Genomic DNA, 12,268 nt, shown 5'->3' on the forward strand with positions numbered 1-12,268 from the left:
ATAATTAGATGAATCTTTAATTTTGCTAACTAAGATTTTTCAAGATTTTTAGACTATGTTTACATGACAGCGATGTAGTACAAAACAGAAAAGTTTTTCCTTTTGCGTCTTTGAAAACAATTTAAAATTTTGCTGTCAAAAAGATCTGTGAAGACGACTAATAGCACTGCATTATGCGTGCCAGTAGATGGCGATGTTACTTTGTAAAGAAACAATACAAGAATTGAATGCTCATACGCATTCTTCTACAGAGCGCTAAATACAAACAATCAAGATGGCAAAAGCATCGAGCAGTTTTGTTTAGATGGACCTTGAGGTAGGTTGTTACTTTAAGTGACCCTTGTAAAAGCGTATGAGGCGAAAATAATAATAATCGCTCATTAATCGTAACCGATGTCAAATGTTAAATTAACCGAGGTTTTGATTTTAGGTCAAATCGTTCAGACCTAGCGTCAAGTAAACTTTGTTGGAGAAGCAGCACAAACACAGTCCTGTAGGCCACCATTGATATTTTGGTTATACTCGTGCATGCCTATAGACTGAATAACGCCATGTTCAAGTGGTGTAATTGGTCCCTAAAACTGCTGGGTAAAACCACAAACATCATCTCAATGGTAAGTATGAACATAAGAAACACAAATTTGACCTAGACATCCAATCAGAAGAGATATGTGACACTGCATCTTGCCTTCATCTAAAAACATCTTGCACTGCCATTATTTCCTATATAGCACATGTCAGACTGTCAGTATAGGACTGTATTATTGCAAACAGGCCTTCGAAACTGCCATGTTGTTAGGGCTCAGTGAAAACTTACACAGAAATCGGCTGAAGAGACAGTTATTTCGAGAGTCGTGGTGGTGGAGAAAAGCTGCCTGGCCTTTGTAAGTATGCGGATTTGCATTGACAGGTTTTTGAATGGTTTTACCCATAAGTCAGTGTGTGTGAAGATAGAAGAAAGCATACAATTGGTTGAGCACAAACTCTGTTGAAGCTTAGCACATAAATGCCAGATTTGCTTAGTCAACCGATGTTACAGATCTTAAGCAGATGAAACCATGTGTTTGGTGGTACTGGAAACATGAAATGTGTAATAAAGAACATGGTATAGGCCTGGCAACTTCCTTTGTTTGTTTTTGTGGTTTTTCCTTGTAGCTTCTCACTGATCTCGCGGTTGCTTTTAATAGGTCATGAAAGCTCTTGGTAAAAACATGTCAATATCCCAAAGGGCAGCGTGGATGTATGAGGCAATTAGAGCCGGTAGATCTCTCATTAAGTGGGGTCCTCAGCTCCTCTGTGGATTTTAGAATATTCCTCACCTAATTGAATCATTCGATGCATTGATCGCCTTTGTCAGCTGACCTTATATTTGACTCCAGAAACCACTTTCTTTGTCTGCAATATGACGTACATCTGAATCTTTATCATGTGGGTTTTCTAAAATGATACAGAAAAGAATGAAAAACAACAGGATTCAAAACTAATGGATACTCACAAAAATTGAGCAGAGGTCAAGGCAAATGAACTGACAACAAAGGAAAATCCCAAATTCAGTATCTCAGAAAATTTGTGAAAACTTTACACTGGATCTTAAGCAACATGGATTGTGTGCCTCTCCTCTCTTTCTTTAGACTCTGGGACCCTGATTTCCGAAGGAAATGCCAAATTTATTTTCATCAGAGAACATAACTTTGGACCACTGGGCAGCAGTCCAGTCCCTTTAGTTTTTAGCCCAGGCGAGACACTGTTGTTCAAGAGTGGCTTGACATAAGGAATCCGACAGCTGAAACCCATGTCTTGCATGTGTCTGTGCGTAGTGGTTCTTAAAGCACTGACGCCAGCTGCAGTCCACTCTTTGTGATGTCCCCCACATTTTTGAATAGGTTTTGTTTCACAATCCTCTCCAGGGTGCGGTTATCCCCATTGCTTGTACACTTTTTTCCTACCACTTCTTTTCCTTCCCTTCGCCTCTCTATTAATGTGCTTGGACACAGAGCTCTGTGAACAGCCAGGCTCTTTTGCAATGACCTTTGGTGTCTTGCCCTCCTTGTGCAAGGTATCGATCGTTGTCCTTCGGACAACTGTCAAGTCAGCAGTCTTCCCCATGATTGTGTAGCCTACAGAACTAGACTGAGAGACAATTCGCTGATTAGAGTGTGGCACCAGGGGTCTTCAATATTGAAACCTTTTCACAATATTCTAATTTTCTGAGATACTGAATTCGGGATTTTCCTTATTGTCAGTTATAATCATCAAAATTAAAAGAAATAAACATTTGATATATATCAGTCTGTGTGTAATTAATGAATATAATAGAACAGTTTCACTTTTTGAATGGAATTAGTGAAACGAATCAACTGTTTGATGATATTCTAATTGTTGGGTTTAAAATAACAACCTTTGCTTGGTTGTTTTAACCCATGGTTGGGTCATATGTGGACAAAACCAATCGGTTTGTTTAAATTAACCATATTTAATTTGTTTCAGTGTATTAGTGCCTGAACCATAGCACGTTTTCTTTGTGAAATAGTCTGATTTGTTTCTGAGCCGAGTATGTGTCATCATCCATAACAGACAACCGACAAGAACAGACCATGTTTCTAAGTTAAAGGGCATTCGATCTCCAGTCTAAACCTGGCCCGCCAGACTGGCGCTAATGCTTTACCTCGCAGATAGGCAAGCGATTCTGAACTGTAGTCTGCTAAGCCCCCACCCCACCAGCTCACAACACTCCTCCCCATAACTACGACACTGACACACAGCAAGTGTTTTGGAAAAGGGCTGATCTGTGCGGTTTGTGTGGCTGGACCTCTGCTCCCACGCAGAAAAGTGGGTGCAGTGCCAGCCAGCTCCTGTAGGAAACCCTTAATCCAATCAGTCGACCGCAGACTCAGAACAATACTGCACATGGCAAACGAAGTCCAAATCTTGCAGTCACAGCACATGCTCCTCTGAATGTAATCCTATCGTGCCAAGCAGAAGAGAAACAGATGGACTTTCCCCACTGCAGAGGGGCGGGGTGCTACAAGGTGATTGAAGGAGGGAGCTGCATTGCTGTTCGGTAGCAATAGCAAGTGCCCTGGAGGCATTTGTCATCCATAAGAGCCTTTTAAATAATACTCATATAGAATATATTACACACATTCTTTTAAAACAAATACATTCTAAATCGCTTTGAATAAAAGTGTTTGCTAAATGTGTAAATGTCAGTGTAATGTGAACAGGCTGTAAGAATGCTTGTGATTATTTATTTGGAGATTCATTTTCTGGTTTGAGCATATCACAGTATCCTGTTTAAGGAGATAGAGAGATGTAAGTATGAAGTAATACATTTTTAGTGTGACGCCAACTATCGAGATTCAAGGAATTGACTCTATTGGAAGTGACTCCCAATCACTAATTTTAGGAACTGAGTCTTGACAGTGTGTGCCTGTAATAGCCAATACCCACCTAGTATTACTATCTCAGAGCAAATCATGCACTAACATAAACATCTCATTCTGTTGTCAAATGTGGAGAATTCTATTACTGAACTACCAATGCATGCAATGCACATTTTTTACTGCTGTGTCAGTGGGTTTTGATGTTTCCTTATATCAATCTTGAAATTTGTAGCCTTAAAAAAGTGTTGATGCATTGGCCAGGAATCGAATCTGTGTGACGTCACTTTTTGTGGATGTTTGAACTGTTTTCAAACAAACGGAGCGTAGCTAACTCCTCCCTCTCTCCCTCCCTTCCGTGCTTTCATGAACACGCCAACCCCCACCCTCAAATCCTTCTTGTCGTTTATTGGCTGGAACACTTTGTTATGGTTTCTGTTTGTATGTTTGGCCACTATGTTTTTATTGCCGTTTGTGGAGCCTGGGCTGTCTACAGAGATCACATTTTTTTACAGTTTGATAAGCGGTCAGGCAGCAAGCAGATAGTGAGGAGATGTTTGCTGTATGTAACTAAAAATGTTTTATGGTCTAAAACCCGTTAATTCGCTTAGAGCACCTTTAAGTTTTTTATGCTGTGTCAGCAGGTTTTGATGTTTCCTTATAGCAATCTTGAAATTTGTAGCCTTAAGAAAAGCGTAGATGCATTGGCCCGGAAGTGAACCCGGGCCTCCCGCGTGGCAGGCAAGAATTCTACCACTGAACCACCAATGCTTTTGCTGCATGAAAGTTACCGCTGCGTCAGTGTTTTTTGATGTTTCCTTATAGCAATCTTGAAATTTGTGGCATTAAAAAAGTGTAGATGCATTGGCCGGGAATCGAACCCAGGCCTCCCGCGTGGCAGGCGAGTTCAGTTCTTTTATGCTGCGTCAGCGAGTTTTGATGTTTCCTTATAGCAATCTTGAAATTTGTAGCATTAAAAAAAAGTGTTGATGCATTGGCCGGGAATCGAACCCGGGCCTCCCGCGTGGCAGGCGAGAATTCTACCACTGAACCACCAATGCTTTTGCTGCATGAAAGTTACCGCTGCGTCAGCGTTTTTTGATGTTTCCTTATAGCAATCTTGAAATTTGTGGCATTAAAAAAGTGTAGATGCATTGGCCGGGAATCGAACCCAGGCCGCCCGCGTGGCAGGCGAGTTCAGTTCTTTTATGCTGCGTCAGCGAGTTTTGATGTTTCCTTATAGCAATCTTGAAATTTGTAGCATTAAAAAAAAGTGTTGATGCATTGGCCGGGAATCGAACCCGGGCCTCCCGCGTGGCAGGCAAGAATTCTACCACTGAACCACCAATGCTTTTGCTGCATGAAAGTTACCGCTGCGTCATCGGGTTTTGAAGTTTTCTTATAGCAATCTTGAAATTTGTAGCATTAAAAAAAGTGTTGATGCATTGGCCGGGAATCGAACCCAGGCCTCCCGCGTGGCAGGCGAGTTCAGTTCTTTTATGCTGCGTCAGCGAGTTTTGATGTTTCCTTATAGCAATCTTGAAATTTGTAGCATTAAAAGAAAGTGTTGTTGAATTGGCCGGGAATCGAACCCGGGCCTCCCGAGTGGCAGGCGAGAATTCTACCACTGAACCACCAATGCTTGTGATGCACATAAGTTGCCGCTGCGTCAGCGGGTTTTGATGTTTCCTTATAGCAATCTTGAAATTTGTAGCCTTAAAGGCACACCAGGCAAGTCTGAGTATTATTTCTCTACTAGCTCCCCCTAGTGTCTGGGAGTAAATGCTTTCTATATCTGAGACTTTACCAGACTGAAGGACACCGGGTCAGATACAGCGAACTTGCAAATGGGGTATTCTTCCCACAGACGGTAGGGGCGGGCGAGAGGGTCTTCATTCGTCATGTAATGAGTCATTTAACCATATACCGACTTACGAAGATGATTTATTAACATAAAAATGCTGCCTTGTGTCCCTTTAAGAAAAGTGTAGATGCATTGGCCCGGGTTTCAAATGTTTTGGAATCAAACCCAGGCCTTCCGCCAATATGCATTGGCTTGGAATCAAACCCAGGCCTTATGCGTGGCAGGCGAGTAGAGATATTTTCTGTATAGCTTCATATCAGACTCAGGAGAACACATGCATTGAGTCCGCGTGCATCTCTTTGGGGAAACTTTTTGTAGCCTTAAGAAAAGCGTAGATGCATTGGCCGGGAATCGAACCCGGGCCTCCCGCGTGGCAGGCGAGAATTCTACCACTGAACCACCAATGCTTTTGCTGCATGTAAGTTACCGCTGCGTCATCAGGTTTTGAAGTTTTCTTATAGCAATCTTGAAATTTGTAGCATTAAAAAAAAGTGTTGATGCATTGGCCGGGAATCGAACCCAGGCCTCCCGCGTGGCAGGCGAGTTCAGTTCTTTTATGCTGCGTCAGCGAGTTTTGATGTTTCCTTATAGGGCTTATTCGCAAACACCGGAAGTCGCTAGCCGCGGCCATCTTGTTGACATGACATCTGTCCTGCCCCTAGCTGCACGTAGATTTGAATCGAGGGGAGCAGTAGCCTAATGCCTTAATCTCGTCTGTATTAAGAGAAGACGAGCTTGATTATTGTGGAACAATATCAAATAGACCCAATAGCCTTAAGTAAAGATCCGTCCTTATTGCCAGCCGTAACTTATCCAGATATTTATAACTATATCGTTCATACAGTATCCGCATTCATCATACAAGCACTGAAGGGCCGTTCACATTATAACTATAACGATAACTATATCATCGTCCACATCACCAAACTATACGTTTATGCTAATTTCGCTCACGGCACTCGCGCAAATCACTTGCCTTTAATATTGCTTGTAATAAAAACTTTTGCAGATGTCCTCAACACGCTGCGTTTCGCGTAACTCTAAACAGTGAATCTAATAGTTTGTGTAATCTCTTACCTTTTGGCATTACAGTTAATGTAATAGATTAAAAAGCATTACGTAGTCAATTTTCACAGCAACTGGAGGTAATCTAATGTTATAGACCTCAGCAATGAGCTTCACTGTCATTTTAAGTGGCCGTGCACTTGAAGTTCAAACAGATTTTAATGCTATCAATGGTTTATCCTTCATCAGGTGGGAAAAAATCGCTCAGAAAGTGATCCCAATGATGTCGTTCATTGTATCTGTATCGTTATAGTTTTGGTGTGAGCTCCGCTATTCTGTTTAAAAACGTTTTTCAAAACTATGTGAACGGCCCTTAATTCCCTACCTAGTATCAATGCCAGACCTATTATTATGTTCATAGAAGTTATTCATACTAAATTAACTGTCTCAATTTATGGCAGCTTATCTGAAAGAGCAGTTTCAGCCACTGCTTACAGCTAACCATATGTGATCAAATTATGGGGACAGACTTTGCTGTGAGCATATATCCCTAACGTTACCTGTGGTAAAATGATGGGGACAGACTTTGCTGTTGGGAGTCTCTCATTCGCTGGTTCAACTCCTCTCCTTTCATGTTTTCTGACAGTCGGTATCGCATAAAAAGTAATTCCGGGGTCTTTTTGCTGTTGTTAGAACATCCGTGTATTAAACCACACACCATCGCGCGGTTAAAAAAAAAAATTACACCGATAATACCATGCATAATACCCACGCTGCCTCGCTTGTCAATTGACAGACTGACAGTTTTATGTCAACAATATGGCCGCCGCTAACATTGATGACGTAGATCGAATAAGCCCTATAGCAATCTTGAAATTTGTAGCATTAAAAAAAAGTGTTGATGCATTGGCCGGGAATCGAACCCGGGCCTCCCGCGTGGCAGGCGAGAATTCTACCACTGAACCACCAATGCTTGCATTGCACGTATGATACCGCTGCGTCATCGGGTTTTGAAGTTTCCTTATACCAATCTTGAAATTTGTAGCATTAAAAAAAAGTGTTGATGCATTGGCCGGGAATCGAACCCGGGCCTCCCGCGTGGCAGGCGAGAATTCTACCACTGAACCACCAATGCTTGGGATGCAAATTTTTACTGCTGTGTCAGTAGGTTTTGATTTGTCTTTATAGCAATCTTGAAATTGGTAGCCAAAAGGGGAAAAGGGTAGATGCATTGGCCGGGAATCAAACCCGGGCCTCCCGCATGGCAGGCAAGAATTAAGTTTTTTTTATGCTTTGTCAGCAGGTTTTGATGTTTTCCTTATAGCAATCTTGAAATTTGTAGCCTGCATTGGCCGCGTGGCAGGCGAGTACAGTTCTTTTATGCTGTGTCAGCAAGTTTTGATGTTTCTTTATAGCAATCTTGAAATTTGTAGCCTTAAGAAAAGGGTGGATGCATTGGCCGGGAATAAAACCCGTGAATTCGCTTAGAGCACCTTTACGTTTTTTATGCTGTGTCAGCAGGTTTTGATGTTTCCTTATAGCAATCTTGAAATTTGTAGCCTTAAGAAAAAACATAGATGCATTGGCCGGGAATCGAACCCGGGCCTCCCGTGTGGCAGGCAAGAATTCTACAACTGAACCACCAATGCTTGTGATGTACATAAATTACCACTGCGTCAGCAGGTTTTGATGTTTCCTTATAGCAATCTTGAAATTTGTAGCCTTAAGAAAAGTGTAGATGCATTGGCCCGGGTTTCAAATGTTTTGGAATCAAACCCAGGCCTTCCGCCAATATGCGTTGGCTTGGAATCAAACCCAGGCCTTATGCGTGGCAGGCGAGTAGAGATATTTTCTGTATAGCTTCATATCAGACTCAGGAGACAACATGCATTGAGTCCGCGTGCATCTCTTTGGGGAAACTTTTTGTAGCATTAAAAATCATTTAGATGCATTGGCCGGGAATCGAACCCGGGCCTCCCGCGTGGCAGGCGAGAATTCTACCACTGAACCACCAATGCTTGTGATGCATATATGTTACCACTGTGTCAGCGGGTTTTAATGTTTCCTTATAGCAATCTTGAAATTTGTAGCATTAAAAAAAGTGTTGATGCATTGGCCGGGAATCGAACCCGGGCCTCCCGCGTGGCAGGCGAGAATTCTACCACTGAACCACCAATGCTTGTGATGTACATAAATTACCACTGCGTCAGCAGGTTTTGATGTTTCCTTATAGCAATCTTGAAATTTGTAGCCTTAAGAAAAGTGTAGATGCATTGGCCCGGGTTTAAATCTGAACCGCGTGAAACAGCCGTCCGCGTGGCAGGCGAGAATTTTACCACGGAACCACCAATGCTTAAGAGGCACGTGTTTTACTGCTGCGTCAGCAGGTTTTGATGTTTCCTTATAGCAATCTTGAAATTTGTAGCCTTTAGAAAAGTGTAGATGCATTGGCCGGGAATCGAACCGGGCAGGCCAGAATTCTACCACCAATGCATGCACCTCTTTAGGGGTGGTTTCCCTGACAGGGATCAGCTTAAGCCAGGACAAGGTCTTAGTTTAATTAGGAAATAGAACTAGTTTTAACAAATATGCCTTACTAAAACATTACTGCATGCATTTTGAAAAAAAACAAAGGGCACTGATATATTTTAAGATGTCAGTGCAAGTTGTTTTCAGTTCGAACAGCTCTTACATTTATTTTAGTCTAGTACTAGTCTAATCCTGGTCCGGGAAACTGCCCCCATAAACAGGTAATTTAATGTTGAATTCAAATAATGTTTTTTTTTTGTTTCTTTTCACAGCCTTAAAACTACACTGACAAAGAAGTTAGCCAATGATACAGTGGATTTGTCTGGTATCGCCCTCTCTGGCCGTGATTTGCATCGTGTGGCATATTACCTTCAGAACAACGGTTCATCAGTTACGGCAGTGGACCTCAGCTTTACAGAGCTCTTGGACGAAAGCCTTCGACTTCTTTTACCATTCTTAGGGGTGCTTCCCAAACTCTCCACACTCGCCGTCAACGGTAACCGGTTGACTGTAGCTATTCTTAAAGATCTGATAGAGATGGTCAAGGACCCCAAGAGGTTTCCCAGTTTGGCATGGGTGGACCTAGGCAACAATGTGGACATCTTTACTGTGCCCCAGCCATTGTTGGTCGCTCTACGCCGACGATTTGGATTGAGGAGCAGCCTGCCTACCATTTATGAGTACAGTGAAGGCCACAGCAGTAGCTACTACCTAGAGACTTCTACTGAAGAAATAAGTGTGTTTGAGGAGAAAGAACAGGATGAAGAAGACGTAATGGATGATCATTTGGTTCAGGAGCCCTGGAATGTAGAGGAGAAGACTGAGAACCTTACGTTGCATTTCTGTGAAAGGTGATGGGACGTAGTTCCTAACTCTTCTTATCATCCTAGTTTTCACAAACTAAACCAATCCAATATCACAAATCCTTAAAGGAGCCATGTGCTAATAAACAGAATGAGCTTGTAAAATCAAGAGTCAAGAGGAAAATACAACTTTTTCACTCCAATGTCTCAAACACACAATTCACATGCCTGACTTTGTATAGTCTTAATGCTATAACAAGCAGACTTTGTCCCATTTGTCCCATTCATCTAACAATGAAGAGATTCAAACAGGACAAAAACTTTTAAATGTTTAGCCCTTGGAACATTTCACATAAGGCGCTAACTACGACCTGTGAACCCGAACTATTTTTTGCTCCCCACATCGGCAGCTCCTGGGCCTCTGATGTAAAACTTTAAAGTTGACAGATATGGCCAAATGATTGCCTCTAGGACGGCTTTCATCCAGGGTCGATTCACCTCAATTAGAGAGGAGCTGAGAGCAGATAGAGGTGAGAGATAAGAATAAAAGGGCTGAAATGTATGTGCGTGTATATGTGTGATCGTATGTATGTGTGTGTATGTTGTTATATAGAAGCTTATGAGCTCATTAGACACATGGACAGCCAAGAGACTAGCCACGCTAGACATCCAATGTGATTATTTTTTGTAATAAATCTCACACAGTTTGCAATGAGAAATGACATTCTTGATAAAATAAAGACACCACTATTCAGTGCACACTGCACACGTACCATGTATCGTATGTGTTCACATTTTTACAGAGATGTTTTGTTTGATTTATGTCACAAACAACAGAAACGAATGTTTCACAATGCTGTGTGTATATGTGTGTGCGGACTGCGGATACATGAATGCTTTACATGTGACCTTTTTATCCTGCCCTTTGCTCCTCAGGTGGTACCTACGTGGTTTCCTTTACAGACAGTCTGTCTGGGTTGCACTTTACATGGTAGGCTTTTCCTGTGGCTGGTCATCTCCAGTATTTGACCTTTCAGGCTTAGTAGATTCCTGTTTGTGACTCCAGCATCCAGCATGTGTGATTTTCGGCTTAAAGCACCTATAGAGGACTTATTCTGCATTAACTATTTTATATATACATATATCAACTACATCAGTGGTTCCCAAACTTTTTCAGCGTGCGGCCTCCCTTGTGTACGGTGCATTCCTTCGTGGCCCCCCAAAGAAAATTTGTGACAAAAAACTGTTCTAAAACTCAACATTTTAATAAAAAAACATTAAATTATACAATAAAGTAGTGATTTTGGTTAGTAGCCTTATTTTTTTAGGTTTAATTACACAGAATTCATGATAAATTAATGTGTTTCATAAAATGTCATAAAACTGGGGCCCCCCTGGCACCACCTTGCGGCCCCCCTGGGGGCCCCGGCCCCCAGTTTGAAAACCACTGAACTACATGATTGTTCTTCTATGTAAAATAAACTCTATTTGTTAAACAAAACCTGAGCACTGTCTGTGTATTTGAGATTACATTTTCATGGGACTGCTGTTAGATGACAGAAGATGAAAAATAAATCTGATGGTAAGAGAATGAGTGTTGCTTTTTGTTTCAATATTTTTGTTAAATCAATATGAAATCGATCAATATGAGTCCTGGATTTTAGGGCTGGGTTCTCTAACGCTTTCCATTTCTCTGTGTCTCTGTTTAATGAGAACAGTGCTCTGTGTTAGCAGACAGCACTTTCATAATGAGACTCTCTGTAAGTCATTTCAACAGCTGACAGATTTCACGGCCAACCCCTGATGTACTGCACCGTCTATGGGGCTTTAATTCACTAATGTTGTTTTTTAATTTATTCTTTTAAATAATACATACATATCTTATATTACTTTAAGATTGCTGTTAGTTGTATTTACAGCTCTGTAATACTATAACATAAAAAAGCAAAATAATAAGTAGCTCACTATGCTTTTCATAAACACAAAACAACTAAAATACAGCCAGAATTAAGTAATTGTTAAAGGTATCATTGCGCCATCTAGTGGTGATAACTGTAATTGTGTCGTAATTTTTGCAACATTACGTTGGTTTGGGTAACCTTAAAAAGCTATTGACCAAATAGTGACCGAAAGCAGCAGTGATATTCTCTCAGACAGATCGAGTTTTATCATCATCTGTAAAGTACACGAGGGAGGATCTTAAGACATTGTGCATGCGTGAGAAAGTTTGATTTGTTCCATGTGTTTGACTGTTCCTTAACCTTATATGTGAGGGGTATTGCTTAATGTTTTCTGTGTCCTCTGACTCTGAGATATGGTTTATGTTTCTGTGCTGGTTGTGTGGTCCTTTGAAGGGATATAACATCAATAGGCTACACAAAATACCCAAAGGACCACGACAATGGCCGTTTTTCAATTTGAAGGCCTCGGCCTTTGGAGGTCGCATTGCTAGGCTGCACACGTCTTCAAGACTGTCTTATTTCAGAATATTAACAGTTATAAAGTTGACTATTATTCTTTGTTAATCGCAAATTGTTGTAATATGCTAATGATTTGCGAATGTAATGCTCAGTGAACTTAAATAAACCAGGTTTGATGACGTATACATCCTGCATATGCGACCTCCGCAGGCTGCAGCCTTCGGACTCATACTGCAAAAATATAGGCTATACTGTATGAAGAGTTTG

At 41.4% G+C, this 12,268-nt stretch overlaps 1 protein-coding gene and 7 non-coding genes across 8 annotated transcripts in view; 1 reads left to right on the plus strand and 7 right to left on the minus strand.

The window, feature by feature from the left end:
• The window catches only part of lrrc75bb (leucine rich repeat containing 75Bb), a 30,024-nt gene extending 19,671 nt beyond the window's left edge, over positions 1–10,353 (plus strand). Inside the window, exon 4 of the mRNA XM_055207769.2 lies at positions 9,051–10,353. Coding sequence (XP_055063744.2) covers positions 9,051–9,633 — 583 coding nt within the window. The 3' untranslated portion in view covers positions 9,634–10,353. The remainder of the gene's footprint in view (positions 1–9,050) is intronic.
• Positions 4,371–4,441, minus strand: trnag-gcc (transfer RNA glycine (anticodon GCC)). Its single transcript has one exon. It is a non-coding gene; the product is annotated as a tRNA-Gly (tRNA).
• On the minus strand, positions 4,661–4,731 carry trnag-gcc (transfer RNA glycine (anticodon GCC)). Its single transcript has one exon. It is a non-coding gene; the product is annotated as a tRNA-Gly (tRNA).
• On the minus strand, positions 5,581–5,651 carry trnag-gcc (transfer RNA glycine (anticodon GCC)). Its single transcript has one exon. It is a non-coding gene; the product is annotated as a tRNA-Gly (tRNA).
• trnag-gcc (transfer RNA glycine (anticodon GCC)) lies at positions 7,152–7,222 on the minus strand. The gene has a single exon. It is a non-coding gene; the product is annotated as a tRNA-Gly (tRNA).
• trnag-gcc (transfer RNA glycine (anticodon GCC)) lies at positions 7,314–7,384 on the minus strand. Its single transcript has one exon. It is a non-coding gene; the product is annotated as a tRNA-Gly (tRNA).
• Positions 8,197–8,267, minus strand: trnag-gcc (transfer RNA glycine (anticodon GCC)). The gene has a single exon. It is a non-coding gene; the product is annotated as a tRNA-Gly (tRNA).
• Positions 8,358–8,428, minus strand: trnag-gcc (transfer RNA glycine (anticodon GCC)). The gene has a single exon. It is a non-coding gene; the product is annotated as a tRNA-Gly (tRNA).
• Positions 10,354–12,268: the final 1,915 nt, after the last annotated feature.

Source organism: Misgurnus anguillicaudatus, chromosome 12, assembly GCF_027580225.2.
Source record: "Misgurnus anguillicaudatus chromosome 12, ASM2758022v2, whole genome shotgun sequence".
Classification (NCBI taxonomy): Eukaryota; Metazoa; Chordata; class Actinopteri; order Cypriniformes; family Cobitidae; genus Misgurnus; species Misgurnus anguillicaudatus.